Source organism: Medicago sativa, chromosome 1 (assembly GCF_051527215.1).
Source record: "Medicago sativa cultivar Bolivia chromosome 1, Bolivia_mono, whole genome shotgun sequence".
Classification (NCBI taxonomy): domain Eukaryota; kingdom Viridiplantae; phylum Streptophyta; class Magnoliopsida; order Fabales; family Fabaceae; genus Medicago; species Medicago sativa.
Genome location: NC_140749.1, coordinates 80,484,175 through 80,504,140, shown reverse-complemented (window position 1 = coordinate 80,504,140; position 19,966 = coordinate 80,484,175). Strand labels below are relative to the sequence as shown.

Below are 19,966 nucleotides of genomic sequence, written 5' to 3'. Positions count from 1 at the left end.
ATAAGAAGCGGTTAATGAGAAGTGGAAAAGGTGGGATAAGAAATGGGGGGTGCAACCAGATTTCTAACAACAATTAACACACCAAAATAATTATTTGAGAACAAAAAAGAATGCTCATGATAAAAGGGAGAGAAAATAACAGTTTATGGGAAGTGGAATAGGTAGTGGGAGGCGGTTTTAGAATTTGAAAGCGAAATAAATATAACAAAAACATGTGTGGCGTAATGGCAAAAACAATGAAAGATGACCATCAATAACGTTGTTTGACTCCCACCAAGGAATTTTTTCACAAAGCTTTTTTAAGCTAATCAAAAAGGGCGGGATTAGGGTTAATTAGGGTTGCTTTCAAGACTGTTTAACATTTAGATATATAAAGATATTTTTACTTTTTCACAATACCTTTTAACTAAATAGATACAAATATTTTTACTTTTTTCACAATAAAACTTACTAGATAAATGGTGCAAAAATAATTTTTTTTTTTTTTTTTTGTGAATAAATAAAGAGGAACAAGAGTCTCCTAAGAGAGGCACATAAAGAAAATCAGGAATACAATAAAAAATATCAACCCTGAAGAATACTATTACATCAAATCAAGCTATGCTAGGTGGTTAATTGAGGTTATTGCTGGTTAAAGGGTATTACACACTTCTTGTTTCAGTTACTGTTGCACAAGAAGCTTCAACGATTTATTCAAAGGTGCCTTCTTCGTCAAGCCAAATATCAACTAAGAAATCTACCATCTCCTGTATGAGCCACAAATCCATAAAAAATATGAATCAGTACACTGAAAAAATATACAGAAAGCTTTAAAGCAGGTAAAGCTACAACACCATATTCAATGACTTCAAATAGTATAGTGACTATGCAAATATCTAACTCTAAAGAGCATCAAAGAGTGATTTTCCTTTCTCTTCAGTTTCAATTAGCAGATTTTGTATGAACATATACATTTTAATATATTACATGTATTCTTCTAGGTAAGGTAAGGGTATTGACATCTTACAGGCAAGGGTATTCGTTCAGCAAAAGGTTCGTGAGTAGAAAGTAGGTCTTCGTATGATGTTGACCAGCTGAAATAAATTAAATAAAATTGTGAGAGTTGTCATAAAATGATAGCCAAATAAATGCATAAAAACTATGGAAAGCACATTACTACAGTATATCTATAAACCAATTCTACTAAAACACAGGTTTAGACATTATCCCCAAAACTATCATATCACTTGAAAGGAAATCAAACAAAAGTACAGAGTATGTTTTGATCAATGCTCTTGATAAGAGAGGCACATTATGTTTTCAAATCTTGTGTATTTGAATAAAGCTATTAGCAACCAAACGTTTGTGTGGCACGTACATTGTGCCATCTAGAGGGGAGTAAAAATATTTAGGGTCAGTTTCAGTTCAGTTCAGTTCAAGTTCAATGCAAAGGGGGATTGAGATTGAGGGGGTGAATTGAAAATGTGAGAAACTAGAGGGGAGTAAACAGTAAATTTACCCTGAAAAAGACTATACGAGTATATGCCTGATTAGAGTTTGTAGTATTTAAGTAAGAGTAAGACCAGAAAAGGGGAGCATGATTAGATGGGTAATGAGTTATGTTGATTCCAATCAGCAAAGTAATTTTTTCTTAAACATGAATGCAAAAATGTGAAAGATAAAACCCCTTCTAAGTCACTATCCCATTTATTTTTTTTTTAATAGTTTTCTCCCTCAAATAAAAACAGATGATGAAAACCATTCAAACCTGCCATCATTAGTGTTAACAACGAATGAAACTGCTGTAAATGAAAAGAAAGGGAGCTGGATTGGGGTATACCTAATAATTGGGTCCTTAGGTGTTCTTGGTGAATGCATAGCCTTATCGCCAACCCACTTTTTTCTATTCTCATGCCAAGCATTTGCAGCTGCATAATATATTCACCAATATTAGGTTTTAAACAACAGAGTAAAAATTATAATCGTGTGGAACCATTGTGATAAGCAAATACAAAACCATGAATCCATGATCATGAAAGACTCACCATGATTGACAAAAGTGGAAGTTTGCTTCAAATTTTGCTTCCCGTTTGGACGAGAACATCTGCAGGTGTTTTCACTTGATCTTTTTCCTTCATCTGCAGGTTTAGAATGCTTCAAAGTCTGTTTCCCATTGCAATGGGTACTTTCAGCACAGACCTCCATTGTATTCCACAATAATTCTACAATGAATACTAATAATTATATCCTTCTAAAGATTAGAAGTACCTCCAAGCTTCCTAGCAGTTATCGCCAATCGAATGTCACAGGTTTTGAAAAGAACTAATGCTCACTCGTCAGTGTTGCTGCCGCTGCATAAGAAAAAAGCTTCAATAGAGAAAAACTACACAATTTCATACAAAAAGAGGAACCGTCATCACATTTTCTAGCTCTTCCACAGCAGTATGATTTAAATTTAAATTGCATCAATAACCTATGAAGCACGGACACTCCTCAAATTAGGTGTGTCCCGGTGTCAACACACGTCGGTGTCTGACACAGACACGACACCGACACATATGTTTACACCAAATTATGTATTTTCTCAAATTATTATCCTGTCGGTGTCTGGTGTCTGGTGTCTGTGTCCGTGCTTCATAGTCGGTCAATAACTGAACAATTTGTTTATATAATCTCGGCTAATTATCTAAAACCTCAGTACTATTCCCATCAAATACTTGAATTTCATTAATTAATTTAACTAACTTTCTTTCCAGATCTGAGATGAAATAAAACACAGTAGAAGAACACAGATGTGATGTGTTACTTTAAGATCTTAAATCCACCTCAACTGAAACAACCAAATATTTCATTATTAATTAATATAAACAAAACTCCAAAAGAATTGTATAGACCAATCAAGAACCCGCATTTTGGATTAGTGATAAAGTTGAAGCCTTGTGTCGGTTACAAGTGTATGTGTCGGTTACAAATGTATAATCAAATTAATCAAAATATTAAATAACACGTTTTCATATAGAAAACCATGAATACTAACTAGTAACTAGCATGCACACAAGAAACATAAACTAACAAGCAAAAAACAGAGAAAAACAATAAAAGACATAAACATTTTCAAACAGTGAGTAATGCATTCAACAAAACAAGTACAAAAACAATAACAATAACCCAATTGAGATCTAATTCAAAATCAAGAAACCATAAAACAAAACATGATCAAAACAACATAAATATAAGATTTTTCAATCATGTCTTCATAAAAAATAAATACTCTTACCAAAAGAGATGAATTGAAGCAGAAAGAGATGAAAACGTTGTCAAGATACAATTATGAAAAATGGGTATGCTTCAGAACAAGCATTAAACCACAAGAATTAACAAAAGGTGCAATCTTTTTCACTTCTCTGTTCTGTGTGTTTTTATTTGTTGGATTTTGTGTCTGTGGGCGAGTCGCAAGTTGTCTTGTAAAAAAGGGAAAAAAAAAAGTGTTTTTTTGAATATTCGATTTTGTGGATTTTATTTGGATAATTGTAAGGGTGGCATTTAACATACACACTGCACAAATTTGTGCACCATACACAAATTAAGAAAAGTTATTTTTGAACCATTAGATTAAAAGGAACATTGATCTTTATTATAGTCTGTCCACACCATATCTTTCTTACTTTGTCTTCAACCTCTCTTCATCTCCCTCCTTTCACCACCACACGTCCACCACCATCAAGATTCCATTTAATCAAAACAACCATTTTTTCTTACAAAATAGCACTTCCTTGTTACTTTAACTTCAAACCCATCACTATTTCTCAATAAAGATTCGACCTTTTTGAAGAACCCATGATGATGATGAATGAACAACTCTAGAACAGCCCATTTTTTAAAACCCATTTAAAATTTCATTCATGAATCACCTTTTGGTTTTAACCCATAATCAATGTCTTACGTGTTTCATCCAAAGTAGTTGGCTTTGAAGTTCCATTTCACTGGGTGGCGCCGCCCACAGGAGAAATGGGTTTGCTGGGTTCATGAACTTAAACCCAAGTATGAATCGGTGTGGAAGAAAGCTGGAATCTTTGATTCTATTATGAGTACCAAGTGTCACATACTGAGAAATCAAAACTTGTTTCTGTTTTGAAGAATTATGATCAAGTTTTCACTTGTTTATGATTTGAAGAAGCAAAAAATGTTTTTTTTTTTACAACTAAAAAAATAGTTTTGTTAATGTAGTTTATATGTGAGTTTGTGGTGGTGGTGCTGTTGAGTTTGGTGGTGGTGAACCGGTGGTGGTGAAAAGAGGAAGATGATAGAAAGGTTGAAGACAAGTGAAAATGATATAGTGTGGAGAGACTATATTAAAGATCAATGTTCCTTTTAATCTAATGGTTTAAAAAACAATGTCCTTGACTTATGTATGCTGCACAAATTTGTGCAGTGTGTATGTTAAACGCCACCAATTGTAAGGGTTGTTGGACGGTAGTTGTTAGTTGTAAATTGGAAGAAACGTGTAATAATTGTGATATGTCTACATTGCCCATTACCAACCATTAATAGTCATAAAAAGTGGATAAGGATATAAAAGATGCTTGAGGGTGTTTTGGTAAATTTGTTTTGGCTGATTAGAACCACATGGTGTTTCCTTTTCACCTTCGCTGGCGTGGTGGCCAAGTAGGAGTTATTTGGTTTGAGGTTTGCATCACATACACATAAGGAAAATCTGGGTTGATTAGGTGGACCAGTAAGGAAATATGTTATTTTAAATCAAGATAATTTATTTATTGGTTTTAAAATCAAAATATGTAATAAAAAAGATTTTCACCTTATTATCCGCCTAAATTGTTGAATTTTTAAAGTGTATCAAATTCTTCTCATTTTAATTTAAGCATTCACAAATCAAATCAAAGTAATTGATTGTATGGTGAGATATGAAAGCATTCAATCAAATCATTCTAAAATCTCTCTACAAAGGATTTTCTTTTTTATGATAAAAAGTTTAAGTAATTTAGATCACGGAACTCACTAAGTGTTAGAAACGGTATTGTCTCAACCAATTTTGATAAAAGTATTACAAATTGTCCTATCAACTAGATCTTAACGTTGACAACGAGAACGAGAGTTGAGCTCATGCTCATGTGGAGTATGAGTATTTTTTTGTTTTTTGTTGACAAAGGTCGTATTAGTCAATTTCTTACCAACTAAATGATTTAATTCATATATATTTTTAGTTTAAATAAATATTTTTTGAGATTGGGTATGAGTGAAAATACATTAGACCGATTTACAAGGACTTACATACTAGTCTACGTCAGACTTTTTTTTTTTTTTTTTAAATAGAATGCTTAGACTTTTTAATAAATCTATTAAGCTAAAAATGGTAGGTCAAAGATAATTAAAAAAAAAAAAAGCTTCTAGGACCTATAAAGTTATTCTATTTAAGTCAATATTAATATTTTTTTTAAAGAAAATCAATATAAATGATATTATTTATTACTACTTTTATTATTATATTAAACTTTGTATTTTGAATTAAGTTATAAATTTGTTAACATTTTTAGTAATTTAAGCTTACCTCTCTACATTCACTGTTCACATATCTTTTAAATGTGTTATTATAAACTAGAGCTGAAATACGATATCATATATAGTAGAATTCACTAGAAAATCATGTTAAATATCAAAAGAGAATTTAATCTCATTGATCTATTAGTATGCTAGTCTATTTAAACATATATCATATGAAATACACTTTTAAATAGACTAAAAAGTCATACTAGACTTTCAAGAGGCTAGACTTTGGCCCAAAAAAAAAAGCTTATGACAAGCCATATGTCAGACTTACGCCTTAAAATTTTTGGCACGATTGACTTAGGTCTTGCAAAGCCTAGCCTATTTCCACCCGTAAGATTGGATAGCCTAACTAGTGCTAAGTGATAAAGAGTTGAAAATCCTGATTCGAACCCGGAAGAAGGACACAAAATAATCTAATAACTAATTACTAAAATTTGTATAAAAGGAAGGGGTAGTAAGGTGTTGGGCTGGTGAAAAGACTTATGTTGTATTAAAGATAAAGTTGATCCAGATGTGTGTGGGTGGTTCGCAAATGGAGTAGTGTGTCGAGTGGATCATGGTGAAAACACATCTTTTTGAAATGATCCTGGGTTACAGGGAGTACCATTGTGGGTAAGAGCTAGGTGGTTGTCTGAGTTGGCAGTAGATGGTAATGTTTCAGCAGCGAAGTGAAGAGGTTATGGTGGGGGGTAGACAGTTCAAGGTGGATGATATTACTTGCTTGGGAGGAGGAGCATGTGGGAGAGTGTATTTCTATGTTCGATAACGTTATTTTGTAGGATAGCATGTCAGACAAATGAATTTGGAAGCATGATCTTGAAGATGTTTATTCTAGCAAATGAGTGTATCATTTATTAACCCAAGTGGAGCAACATATTCACGATTCTTTCACAGAGATTATTTGAAACAACATGGTGCTTTTTTTTGTTTGGAGGCTTTTGAACAAGATGATTCCTACCAAAGACAATTTGGTGTGTCGCATCGTCATTCACTTGAATTCGTTAGTATGCTTAGGGGTTGCAAAATAGAGGAAACTATTAATCATATACTTTTGACTGTTTTTTTTTTTACAACATTTTGGATTGATGTTCTCCGTTGGTCAGGATCAAAGTGTTTTGCCTGTTGTTGTGGGCTACATGTGTTTCAATTTTTTGGCTCCCACTTGTTTTATAAGGATATCCGTTACTGTTTTCATGTTATCTGGATGACATGTATTAGATCAAAGGTCATCTGGAAGGAGTATAATTCTTCGAGTTTTTTTTTTTCCGCCAAAATCTCATCTAAGAAGCAACTATTAGATCATGTTAAGCTTTATTCACATCGATGGTTTAAAGCTCAAAATGCCAACTTATTTTTCGACTTTCATATGTTGTGGTCTTACCCTTCAGTTTGCATTGGACTTACCCTTTTGTTTTGTTTTCCTTGATCACTTGTACTCTTTTGTTTCCTTGGGATATCTTATGCTTGATAGGGGTTTTTTTTATCTATATTTATTTTGGCTTTTTTAGAAAATAAAATCGAGATGATTTATTTTTAATTTCAAATTAATCACGTGTAATAAAACGCATCTTCCTTATTATGTGAGTAATCCAAAAAGATAGATAATAATTTACTATTTTACACCACTGTTTAATTTAAATAATAATTATTTTAAATCAGTATAATTTATTTTTTAATCAAGCAATTGAACTTTATTAAAAAAAAATCAAGCAATTGAATTTATGTGGTTAATAAGTTATTACCAAGTGAAACAATTTCAAATAACAAATCCCTATTTTAGAACCAAATTCATTCATGCTAAATACAATTTTTACATATATTTCGATTCATGCAAATTACAACTATTTTCACATGATATCTTTTTGGCATGTCCTACTTAAAAAAAAATTGCAAGAACAGTGAATATCAAGAGCACACCTCAAAGAAAAAAGGGAAACATTAAGAGCAAAAATATCATTAACAGAGTTGTGTGAGTTCATGTTATTACTTCAATAAACAAAAATAAAATTTATTTCCGTTGCCGGGACTTGAACCCGGGTCTTTCGGGTGAGAGCCGAATATCCTGACCAACTAGACTACAACGGATTTGTGATGATTCTTCTTGAATTAAATATAAGAAATATTCTATAGGCGCGATCAAACTTTCCTATTTCCCCTGTTTTTTGTTCATCATTTTTTTAGAATCTGCTTATAGCTCATATGAGCTGTGAAAATATATTTCCACAGCTGTTAAAAGCTTATAAAACAGTACATTGACTGTTCTTGTTTCTAATTTGAAGTTAATACTCAGAAGTATAAACGTTTTAGTGTAATATAAATAAGGCTTTTATAGGTGAAGTCATTGAAAAATACAACTTTTCTTATAAGAGATGTTTTAAAACATTGCTTAAAGTTGCTACATGAGAGAAAAAAGGGACTATTTCATTTTAGCTTAAGCATATATAATCGTCAACATTTGAGGTTTTTCTACCATCTATCTTAACATGATATTCTTAGATTTTGGAATTGGTTATTCCCAACGTGCCACTTTCAAATGTAGAATTTTTTTGTCAGGTCTTAACACCTTATAACACATATATTCCTAATCATATCATATAGCATACGTTACATCCACACACTACAATACATTTCTTAAGAGGGAACTTAAACTAAATTGGAGATGCAAACTTATTACAATTTGGTGTGGTGAAGTCTCTTACATATATCACACCTAATAGGAAAGGAACTATTTTGCTATAATAAGAACTCCACACTTTTTCTGTCTCCATAGCAAAGCAAGAACAGAACTAGGTAGCTAATAGGAAGCATATGATTTGTTTTCTGCTGGTTGTGTTTGAGCCACCATTGCAGCAGAAACCATTGTGTTCATTCCACACATACCATGCCCTCTGCAAAGCTTGTAATACCCTTTTTCTCCCCATTTTTCTCCCCACGAATTCTTGATGATCCAATATGGTTTCTTGCGAAGCCTAAGAATCGAGAAACCTTGTGCATTATAACCCACAAGCAATACACCGTGGTTCAGCATTCTCTTGCTACATATAAGAGGGCATGATACACCACCAATGTAAGTTTGCATGAAAACCGCATTTACCCCCACTGCACATGATTAGAGTTCATGATCATTAATATCAATTTAAACATTAAAGATCGACAAATTAATGTCGCGCATACTATGTAACACCGACACTTCAGGTTTGTCGAAGTCTGATGTGTTGCATGTGATTACATTCAATCAATGTGAGTGTCCGTCTAAGTTTCGCAATTCATCACACATGCATATATGTTAGAACTTTGTAATTAATTAAGGGGACTTACTTGCAAGTGGACCGTGATTAACTAAATAAGCAGCAATTTGGTTCTCATCCACAGGTAGATTGGTGAAATTTGTGATTTTAACTGCTATTTTCTTTGGATCAAACTTGCATTCACCCTTACCACCAGTGTACGGGTATGAAGTTTCCTCCTCTAATCCACCAGCCTCAAGCAAATAATTATAGGCATTTGTCATAAGACCTCCATTACAACCATTATCACATGATGTCTTATCTGTTATGTCACACTTGACAAAGGCAAAATAGTAGAACAAGAAATATCCAGTTAATAAAACAGAAGATTAGCAAGAGCATAGTTGGCTTGAATCATTGAGAAATTCATCAAAAATTTATTTAATAAAATTGAAAAAAATTTATTCATTCTATCATATTTTGAAGTATAGAACATAGTTAATTGGTGACAATAAGTGTCTTCAATGAAAAAGTCATAAACATAGAGATGCTTATATACCTTGCTGTCACAGTCCACAAGCTGTTGTTCACTAAGACTGAGTAGTTTTCCTGTGGCAAGAAAATTGGCTCCTTCTATAGATCCTGTAGTGCTGAAAGCCCAGCAAGATCCACATTTACCCTGTTTCAAAATTAAACAGTTTTTATTTAGGATAATGTTTCATGGACACCATTTTTTTATTTATTTATTTAAAAGAAATGAGAAACAGCATATAAAAATTAAAACTTAAATAAATTACATCCCGGCCTAATCATTAGAAACATAAATAGAAATAACTTCACATTTTTTTTAGTATTCTAATGAAAAATGTAAACAACTTGAACTAAGTCTTATCCTCATTGTAAATAAAAAAACAAAAACTAAGTTTTATCATATTCCTATTACTATAAATATCACATTGTTTTCATTTTATTTATCTAATTCTACAGTTTTCAAATACTTCTTATTAACCAAACTAGAAATTTCAAACATGGAATGTGTAGTTGAATCAAATTAGCATATATAATAAACTCATGCATGTACCTGCATCTTGACTCCAGTAACAGCCCCCTTCTCCCTCCAATCGAAATTCTCCGGCAATCCTTCCACATCCAAGGGCGGTGCAACCTCGCCAACTCCGTTTCTCGAGGGGAATCCACCTCTAACACCGGTATAGAACCGCTCAAACTCCTCGTCAGAGAGATCAGAGAACTGAGTAACACCATGAATTGCGGTTGGATCAAGTGCTTGGTGTTCCACAGCTTTGACCAAGTTTTTGGCAAAAATCCCAAGGCGTAGTAAATACTCTTCCCTTGTAGAGTAAGTTTTGGAGTAATCTTGCATGAAAACTTTGAACTTCTTCTCAGTTTTCAGAAGCTCGTTGTCTTTGAGTTCAAGCTTTTTAGCTACATCCTGAATCAAGTTTTCATGGCGGTGAAACGCAGTTGATAGGGTTAGAGCGTAGAGGAAGATTGTAACACGTGCAAAACACGTGAGAGATATGATTGGTTTTGTTACCATCGCTGTGCTGCTAGTGCTACCTTCCTCCGTTTTGCTTCCACGGAACTTGGATGGTGGGGGTAATGGCGATTTTGACCTTGTTTGAGATATAGAGCGTTTATGTATGTGGTTGTGGCGGTTGGTGAGATGAGGGGTGTGATTGGAGGGGAAAGGTGGCAGCATGCAAGGGTGAAGCTCAACATGCAGCTTAACACGTGGAGTCAAACTACCTTTGGGATACTGGATTTTTATAAAAAAAATAATTAAAATTATTATTTTTCACTTTTAATAATCTCAAAAGATACGACAAATTGAGATATTTTCGGTCCAAGTAAACTTAACTCAGTTGGCTAGGATGCAAGGTTCGGATTTGAATCCTAAACACCACCAAAATTGGGATATTTTCAAGTTTAATTAGTGATCTCCTTTAAAAATAGAGTGGTGATACGTTAATAAAGTTATTTCGATTTTTTTTTTTTGAAACGGCAAATTTTATTACGACCGAACTCTCGCAACTCGCAAAGAGACGGATAAGAAAATATACAAATGTGACATGTTGTCGTGTGATCTTTACCATTCTGTCTAATATTCTCTTTCAATAAGATAAAATTACAAAAATATCATTTCACATACATGTATATAATTAAAGTAAGGAAAAAAGAGTTAAGATAACATTAGAAAGATAACATTATTGTTAAGAAAAAAGGTTTTAACAAGAGATCCCAAAGTTCAAATCCAATCCAATCCGATATTTGAGAAGGCAATAACGTCAAAACCCTTAGTAGCATTCTAAGTCTGGCATGAGGGATCTATATGAAATTATAAATACAGAAGAATATCATATAATATAATTTTAAAAGATATACTTAGTCCTGCAAAACGTCATGGTAAAATGTTCATGTAGTGAAATCAACACAATTTTCCTCTAACTCCAACCCTTCCTCCTTCCTCCGAAATTTTTTTTCTTCTGCCCTCCATGTGAAAAAAATTGATGGGACTACCCCTTGTTGAAAAATAATGATGCTATTGCCCTTGTTCTTGGTATCATTTGGCGAACACTGTTTTTTTTAATTTTTTTTATGTTTGATGTTTGGTTTGGCGAACATGTGCATATTTATTATTATTATTATTATTATTATTATTATTATTATTTTATGTTTGCTATTGCTCGGCTAACAGCCTTTTTTCCTTTTTATTTTTTTATTTTTTTCATTGTTTATATTTTTTTATAATTTATTTTATATTTTGGTTGATAGACAAAAATGACGAGATGCTTCCTCCAAAAAAAAAAAATGACGAGATGCCGTGACCGCTGCATATATAATACAATATCCTATTGTTTTGTACCGCACAAAAGCCTGCATATAATTAAAAGAATTGCTAAATCGGACGCCGTGATCGAGATTCAAACGCCAACTTCTCAACTTGTGTGTGAATTTTTAATAACTTTTGTCACTTTTGTGATTCAACCAAAAAATAAAAGAAATTATTTTAAAAAAACAATAAAACAAAACGGAAAAAAAAACAATAAAAGGTTGTTCGTTAAAACCAACAACAAACATGATAATAAAAAGTAAATAAGAAAATGGCTGCTCGCCAAATCAAACATCAAACAGAAGAATATTTTTTAAAAAAAGTGATGTTCGCCAATTGATAAGGAGAACAAGGGCATTTGCATCATTATTTTTCAACAACGGGTAGTCCTATCAATTATTTTCACATGGAGGGCAGAAGAAAAAAAACTCCCTTCCTCCTCTAGTCTTTAACTTTGTAGATTGTAACATTCCAACATGAGTCTTTTTGGCGTGTTTTGTCCTTACTCACACGTTTTTTGAGAAATTTTACAAAGGTCATCCATCCAAAGATTACTCAAAGTCAAGCACGCTTAATTGTGGAGCTCTTAAGTAATTGGCTACCGAAAATAAGGTGCATCTTGTTGATATAGATAGTTTCAAACAATTCTTTTAAGCATTTCTTCAATCATGGAGTTTCATACATGCATAGTCTCAGAATCCCTTTCACTCCGATGTGATTTGGATGCCTAGAAGCTGCCGAAGCCGGAACACTCCCCACCCTCGTTAGCCTCGGACATTACATAGATCACTTTGAAATAGATCTCCACTTTATGTTTCAATATGAATATTTCAATAAAGTTATTGATTCTTTTAAATTTTAGTCATGGAAGTCCTTTAAAGAATATGGTAGAGAATAAATTAATAGTAAGCGCATAAACTTAATGACCAAATTGACGGTAAGTTGTTTTGGAGAGCCGGCCCTAGTTTTCTATTGAGAGAAACTCAAACTTCTCTCTAAACTTTCTTTCTCTTTCGTTCATCGAAGAGGGGTGGTTTTAGGTCATTTTTGACCTAGAATCACCCCTCTACATCTTTTTTTTTCCCTTTCCTTCCAATCTAAATAAGTGGTTTCACATATATCAAGTTTTTTCTTTTGTGTTTTTTGTGATTTCGCCCTCAAGTTTTTTCTTTTGTGTTTTTTGTGATTTCGTCGTCTAAGTGCGGCGTTGTGTTGTTCGTCGTCTTGTGCGGCGTTTGATTTCACGTTTTGTCGCGGTATTCGTTTAATTCCTATTGAAAGATCTACATCAGTCAATTACAAATTAAACCAATGATTTGGGCGTTAACGTTGCAGATCCGGAAACATGGGTATTTCGGTGACTTAGGTTTTATCATATTGTTTGTAGGCATTTTTCCGTTGTATGCTATTAACTTGGGTGCTGTGAGTTTGTTCGCAGATTCACCCTTTACGTTTTTAGCGATGTTTGCATCTGATGTACTCTATCGATTTGAATGAATGAATATCCTTTTGTTTTTGTCAAAAAAAAAATTGATGGTAAGTTGTTAAAATATGAGTACCGAATTGATTGTAAGTTGTTTAATAATAAAGACCAATTTAAAAATTTAATAGAGTCTTAGATCTTTTTAGAATATTCATAAAATCAATGATCTATTTGATAGTGACATTCAAAATAGATGGTGTTGAATTTTGTTTAAGTTTTTTTTAAGGGGTATTTTGTTTAAGTTTGTGACCATAGTTTTTTTTTTGGGTTACTTTTGTTCATTACACATATTTGTGACCATAGTGTTTCCTTTCCCTTCAACTTCAAGTATTTAATCCATCGTCTTTTCTCTCCTTTTCTGCGCTTATGTTTACTTTTATATACTTTGGAACAACACCATTTTGTCTGCACAAGCAAAGTTGTAAAAGAGTTTTAGTGAAGAAAAATCGTAAACGTATTGTATACCTTGTATTTCTGTTTTCTGCATTTTCAATGATTTTTATTATGCTACGTAATATTAGGTTTGATTATTACTCTGGATACATTTTTCGACAATTGTTTCAATTTTAATTCATGAATATTATGTTTCCCTAAGAAAAAATCATGAATATTATATTCATGAGTGAAAATTGTAACAGAATGTGAGTTGCACTTGCACCTCAAATTTGATGGCAATTGGATTTTCAATTTTTTTTTCATTCATTTTTTGAAATCAATGAATAAAATCCATTCAAGATAATTAATTTCCGCAGAATGCTGGCTGTATAGTATACATTTGTCGGCAGAACTTATGTTGTCCTGTTCTAAGACTAATCAATGTTGGTCCAGCACCGAAGGAAACGAATGCAATCCACAAAGTTTATTAGATTATAAAACAAAAGCACAAACATTTATAAGTATATTTGATCTAAGTTTATTGATGTATTTGGTACAAACTTTTGTCCAAATACATTGACTTTATTTGAGATCGGAGCAGTATTATACTATACACCCTCCGGTCACTATTATAAGCAAAAAACAACATTTTGGATTCATTCATTTAATGATGTATGTGGTCTATAATAAAGACCAAATACATCATTAAATGAATGAATCTAAAATGTTGTTTTTTGCTTATAATAGTGACCGGAGGGTGTACTTGTTTCCTTTGATCAGGTATCATTTTTTTTCTTTTTATCAGTTTTGTCATGTTTTTATTTAGGGCAAATTACACCCACCTCCCCTGAGTTTTACCTAAACATCACAAACACCCCCTCTAGTTTTCAAAATTCAGTCACCTCCCTTCATGTTAACACCGTCAAACTTTTGTTAGTGAAAGGAAACTGAACTTGTCATTTATCTTCTTCTCCCTCGTCTTCCTCTTGGTCATATATAATATATATAGATATATCTATGTTTTGTGCCTCCATTTGTTCGTCGGATCAGCTCATATGTTGGTGTTGATAAGAGTTCGTGATCTGTTGTGTTCAGAATCCTTTCTCTTGTACTTAACTCTGATGAATCCTTAGTTATTAAAAGATCGGCTTGACAAGATGATGAAATATTCCATTAAGTACTACATATATGTAATAAAAAAGTGGCAATTTTATTGAACAACCAGTTTGAGCAAGTGACAATTATACTCATCTCTATAATAACAAGTGTCACAGTTTCTAGTGTTTCTTATTTCAACATTTTTCTTTATTCAATACAACAGATCTCATATAAAACAAGGTGGAAATTATCAATTGGATCTTCTAATTTAACCATCCCTTAGACAGAAATATATGGTCACGACTTACGAGGATGGACACAAGGTAGAATTACATAATGAGAAAATAATTAACCATTAATTGGGATGGAAGATTCAGTATGAAAACCATAGAGAAAGAGAGTAGTCTCATACTCATTTTGGGACGTATGCAAATTATTTCTACTGTTAAGGGAGTCATAAACGGCGTTAGTGTTTATGGGAGGTGTGTGACAATTAATGAAAATTTAAGGGAGGTCAATGATCATTTAAAAACTAGAGGGGATGTTTGTGATATTTAATCAAAACTTAAAGGAGGTTAATATAATTTTCCCTTTTATTTAAGTGCATGGAAATTTTATTGATAAAGAGTACAAGGCTAACCTAACCATTTCAAAAGAAAAGATAGAGACAAAACAAAACAAATGTCACACAACTAGCCTTCTCTTCCTCTCTCTCTCTTCTCTCCTTCTCAAACCCTTAACCGTCATCCCTTTCTTCTTCTTCTTGTCAGACGGGTGATTTAGGGTCAATTTTGACCCAAAAATCACCCTTCGAGTTGTTTTTCCTTCTATCTTAATTGAATACGTGATTTCACATATTTTCTGTTTTCGTTTGTTTTTGTGATTTCGTCGTCTCTGAACGACTCTGTTTGTTTTGATTTCCCGTCTTTGTGCGGTGTGTTTTTAATTTCCCGTCTTAGTGCGGTGTTTATTTGATTCATGTTGAAAGATTAGCTTTGAGCAAGTCTAGATCCGATCAATGACAATGACTTCAGCGTCGTCAACGTTGCAGATCCGGTGACATGAGTATTCCAGAGGCTTGAATATAGTCATATTAATCATATTTGATTTGTAGGCATAGATACTTTGCCGTTTATTAACATGGATGCTGCGAGTTTGTTCACAGATTCATCCTTTCTGTTTTTAGCGAATTTGAATTTGTATTTTATCTATGTACTTTATCAATTTGAATGAATGAATATCGTTTACTTTTGATAAAAAAACAAAAACAAACCATATACTAACACCAACTTAGTGTCTTACTCCCTCCGTCCCTTAATGTAACCACCCATTTGATTTTATTTTTGTCCCTAAATGTAACCCCCTTTTCAAATTACTAGATGCATTTATTACTTTTTTCCTAAACATACCCCTAATTAATACTACTAATTTGTCTTGAAATATGAATAGTCAAATTTATTACACATACAAACAAAGGACAATTTGGTAATATTAATACACAAAACAGACACATTAATTACACTGACAACCTTTCTTAAGAAATGTGAAAAAAGCAAAGGGGGGTTACATTAAGGGACGGAGGGAGTATTTATTTATATCTAGGAGTTATAACACTATTCAGGAAACAAACAAGGCACTTCCTTCTGTTTAGCCAAAATCCATTGCAAAGATGTAGATTCTATGCCAAGTTACTAGTTCAGTATATCATTTTCATGTTTGCCTTGGCCATACGATAGACCAAAATTTGAGAACAGAATTGGGCCTGTTGTAATGTACCCCCTCTCACCTTCTTCCTCAATTTTGGTCCAATCACACCATTAATCCTAAATTGAATTGTCTGTACTTGTGGATATTCATGTAGCAGTCCAAGAAATTACATGCCCCTTTCCTTGTCTCTCAATCTGATCTTTTAAGGATCTAACATAACATTTTTTAAGGATCTAACAAAACTTTTTAAAGAGCTTGGCAAAGCCTAAAAACCTACTTAGATGTTTATTTCCTTATGAACTTTTTAATAGATCATAAAACTACCTCGAAAGAAGAAAGTGAGAGATGTGATGATAAAATAAGAGAAGTACATGGAAAGTATTTTGGTGGCGAAATCTAAAACCTTCTTTAGTAGTAATATACAAAGTAGGATTAAATACATATTCATATGATCATTTTTTAAAATATGTTCATATTCTCGAAAAGTTTAAGCTGTTAATATTTGTTTGTTTGTCTAACCGTGAAAGAGGCATGTTATTATAGGTGAATGTAGAACAACAAATTGACAGTTTTTTAACCGAATGCTGGCTTTGTAAAATGGATATTATGCACTAATTGGTGGAAATAACAAATTTTGACGAGTTCCCAGGTTTGATTCTGTGATAGTACACCTTAAACAATTGGTTTATGTACTTCGATGAATTGCTGTTATCTGTATTGAGTGCACCTTAAACAATTGGTTTATGTACTCCTATGCATAGATGGTTGGAACGAGGGATGTCTATGTATCAAAAGCAGAGTTTATTCATTCTTTTGGCAACTTATGGGGAATGGGGTATTTTTTCCTTTTTAATGAAGGGGCTAAACTAAACACAAGACATATCAAAGTTTAGCAATACCAAGTCTTAACTAAATACTCTCTGTTCTATAATAAGTGATCGAGTCGTTTGTTCATTTCATATATATTAAGAAAAAATGTATAAGTGAAAGAAAGTGAAAAATGATTTTAAGTGTGTTGTCAAATATTGGTTCATTCTACGTTATTGTAAAGTGAAATATATTGAATTTAGAGTGATGAAAGTAGTATTAATTAAAATTATCAAAGGAGAAAAAAAAGTAATTAATATTGTATTGAAAAGTGAAATGAGTTAATTATTTTGAGACTATTTTTTTTTATAAATGACTCAATTATTTTGAGACACAACAAGTATCAAAACACACAAATTAAGATTGTCCTCGTTAGGTTTCGGGTTCAATTTTCTCCATTTATTTTTTGTTCTTGCTGAGGTGGTGTAGCTTTTGATGTAGTTTCTCTCTATTGGCTTTGTAGACTTAGTGCTTTTGTACTGCTTATGGTGTGTGCTATTTTTTTCGTTTGAAGTGTTGCACCTCTTTTTGTAGTGAGTTGTAGTACTCATTGTACTCTTGTTTACATTATAATTATAGATCTTTCTCGCTAAAAGAAAAAACACACACATTGAGACATGATCCTTGGTTCACATATAACAGTGGGATAGTGGTCTTTTTTTAATCTTTTGAGAAGCATTATTCTTCTATTTCTTTTAGGCTTCTCTTAAAAGTGCTACCAAATTCACTTTTAAACTAAAAAATTATTTGTACGGATAAAGGTAAACCAAAAAAAATTAGTAGAAACAAATAAACACAGATTATTTTTGTCACAAGAATAATATAAAAGGGGTCATAGATGAAAGGGACAGATTACTATAATAGGGGATATATATTTATTTAGCTTGTGAGTCAGCTTGATACAAAGCCGAACTTTGAAAATTACAATGCATGAAAACAACTGCAGACACATGCATATTGGGGCAGTGCCTTACAGCTGTGGATAATGAAACAAAAACACAAATTAAATACAAATAAACGCAGCCCTCTAAACAATCTTAATCAAATGCTGACGAAATATATGTGAAGAATCCCCTTGATCTTCTTTGTGCATGGCTTTCTTTGCTTTCACACTTTCTGTTTAGATCCTACACAAATGCAAATATACATTGGTCTGTCAGTTTATGTCTGATATACTCTAATCCCTTAATAACCAAATATGAGACAAATATTAATTTAAATAAAACATAGACTAAAATATTAACCAGCAAAAGAATGTTTCAATGCACAAGAGATGGGAAATTTTGTACTTAATAATATTATAATATATATGTTGCATGAAAAGTTACCATATGGTGTGATGCCAATTATGGGCTATCTAGTTGTGGTAAGGTGGAGGAGGTGATTTGTAGTAATAGTGTGGTGGAGGTGGGGAATGGACTGGAGGAGGAGGAGAATGGTAAACTGGGTGGGGAACGTGTGGGGGGTAGGTGTGAACTGGTGGTGGTGGAGAGTGGTAGACCGGTTTTGGGTGAGGGTAAGTGTGAACTGGGGGTGGAGGAGAGTGGTAGATTGGCTTAGGGTAAGTGTGAACTGGTGGTGGTGGAGAGTGGTAGACTGGTTTAGGGTGAGGGTAGGTGTGAACTGGGGGTGGAGGAGAGTGGTAGACTGGTTTAGGGTAGGTGTGATGAACTGGGGGTGGAGGAGAGTGGTAGACTGGTTTAGGGTAGGTGTGAACTGGGGGTGGAGGAGAGTGGTACTTGTATGGCTTCTTGTGTGGTGTTGGTGGTGGTGGGGAATGGTAGACAGGGTGAGGGTGAGGGTACTTGTGGAATGGGGGTGGTGGAGATGGGTATTTGTAGGACTTCTTTGGTGGTGGTGGTGGGGGAGAGTGGTACACAGGGTGAGGATGAGGGTACTTGTGAACTGGGGGTGGTGGAGAATGGTAGACTGGGTGTGGATGAGGGTACTTGTGAACTGGGGGTGGTGGAGAATGGTAGACTGGGTGTGGATGAGGGTACTTGTGAACTGGTGGTGGTGGAGAGTGGTAAACTGGTTTAGGGTAGGTGTGAACTGGTGGTGGTGGAGAGTGGTAGACTGGTTTAGGGTAGGTGTGAACCGGTGGAGGTGGAGGAGATGAGTAATGTGGTGGTGGTGGAGAGGAATAGGAGTATTTGTTTGCTGAAATTTCAGATGGGAAACTCAAAAAGAGGATGGCTAATGCAAGAGTGAGAGCCATTAGGGACCTCATTTTTTCTTCTTAGAAGTTGGTTTTGGTTTGTGGAAGAATGCTGGGGCAAGTCCCCATTTTATAGTTGGATTCATTACCATATTTAACTCCAACAAAGCATCTTGATTAGTTAACTTACTCACCTTCTAGGAAACATGCATACATTCATATTAAAATATACCATAAGGTTGGCTATCTTTGAATTATTACTTATTCTTATTGACTTTTAGAGCAATGTGGCCCTAAGTATTTTGGAATGGTTGCCATCCAAATTGCTTTAATTTGGAGCGCGAATTTGGTTTTGGAAGACAATCTTGTTAGCTGAGAAGGAAATCAAATCGCTAGGACTATAGAAACTTTGACACTACCTAATTGATTTTAGTTTTAGTTTGCCCAAAATGAAAAGACAAGAATGTAGCTTAATTATTTTTGATGTGTAAAGAAAAAGATCTATTGATCATCATTAGTTTCTAACATTGTATTTTCAAAATGTTTTTTTTTGCACAAATCTCGGAATGGTTGATTCATTTATTTTTCTAATCATTTTGTTTTCATACCTAATTTTGAGATTTTGAAAATGTGTGATTTATATGACAGTAGATTAT

The 19,966-nt window shown here is 33.4% G+C and overlaps 3 protein-coding genes and 1 non-coding gene across 4 annotated transcripts; all 4 read right to left on the bottom strand.

Annotated features, from left to right (window-relative positions):
• Positions 1-459: 459 nt before the first annotated feature.
• Positions 460-3,420, bottom strand: LOC146957976 (zinc finger protein). The gene is made up of 5 exons (XM_085739644.1): positions 3,257-3,420; positions 2,025-2,330; positions 1,820-1,907; positions 1,007-1,073; positions 460-746 (listed from the first exon to the last, which is right to left on the bottom strand). The coding sequence occupies exons 2-5, from the start codon at positions 2,182-2,184 to the stop codon at positions 690-692; spliced, it is 372 nt and encodes a 123-aa protein (XP_085595770.1). The 5' UTR covers positions 2,185-2,330; positions 3,257-3,420; the 3' UTR covers positions 460-689.
• Positions 3,421-7,556: 4,136 nt separating this feature from the next.
• Positions 7,557-7,629, bottom strand: TRNAE-CUC (transfer RNA glutamic acid (anticodon CUC)). The gene has a single exon. It is a non-coding gene; the product is annotated as a tRNA-Glu (tRNA).
• Positions 7,630-8,078: 449 nt separating this feature from the next.
• LOC146957974 (Papain family cysteine protease) lies at positions 8,079-10,526 on the bottom strand. The gene is made up of 4 exons (XM_085739631.1): positions 9,853-10,526; positions 9,331-9,450; positions 8,863-9,106; positions 8,079-8,643 (listed from the first exon to the last, which is right to left on the bottom strand). Exons 1-4 carry the CDS (start codon positions 10,489-10,491, stop codon positions 8,339-8,341), a joined length of 1,308 nt encoding a protein of 435 aa, XP_085595757.1. The 5' UTR covers positions 10,492-10,526; the 3' UTR covers positions 8,079-8,338.
• A 7,478-nt stretch (positions 10,527-18,004) lies between these two features.
• On the bottom strand, positions 18,005-19,413 carry LOC146957973 (uncharacterized). Its single transcript, XM_085739643.1, has 2 exons — positions 18,481-19,413; positions 18,005-18,279 (listed from the first exon to the last, which is right to left on the bottom strand). Exon 1 carries the CDS (start codon positions 19,380-19,382, stop codon positions 18,510-18,512), a length of 873 nt encoding a protein of 290 aa, XP_085595769.1. The 5' UTR covers positions 19,383-19,413; the 3' UTR covers positions 18,005-18,279; positions 18,481-18,509.
• Between the last annotated feature and the right edge of the window lie 553 nt (positions 19,414-19,966).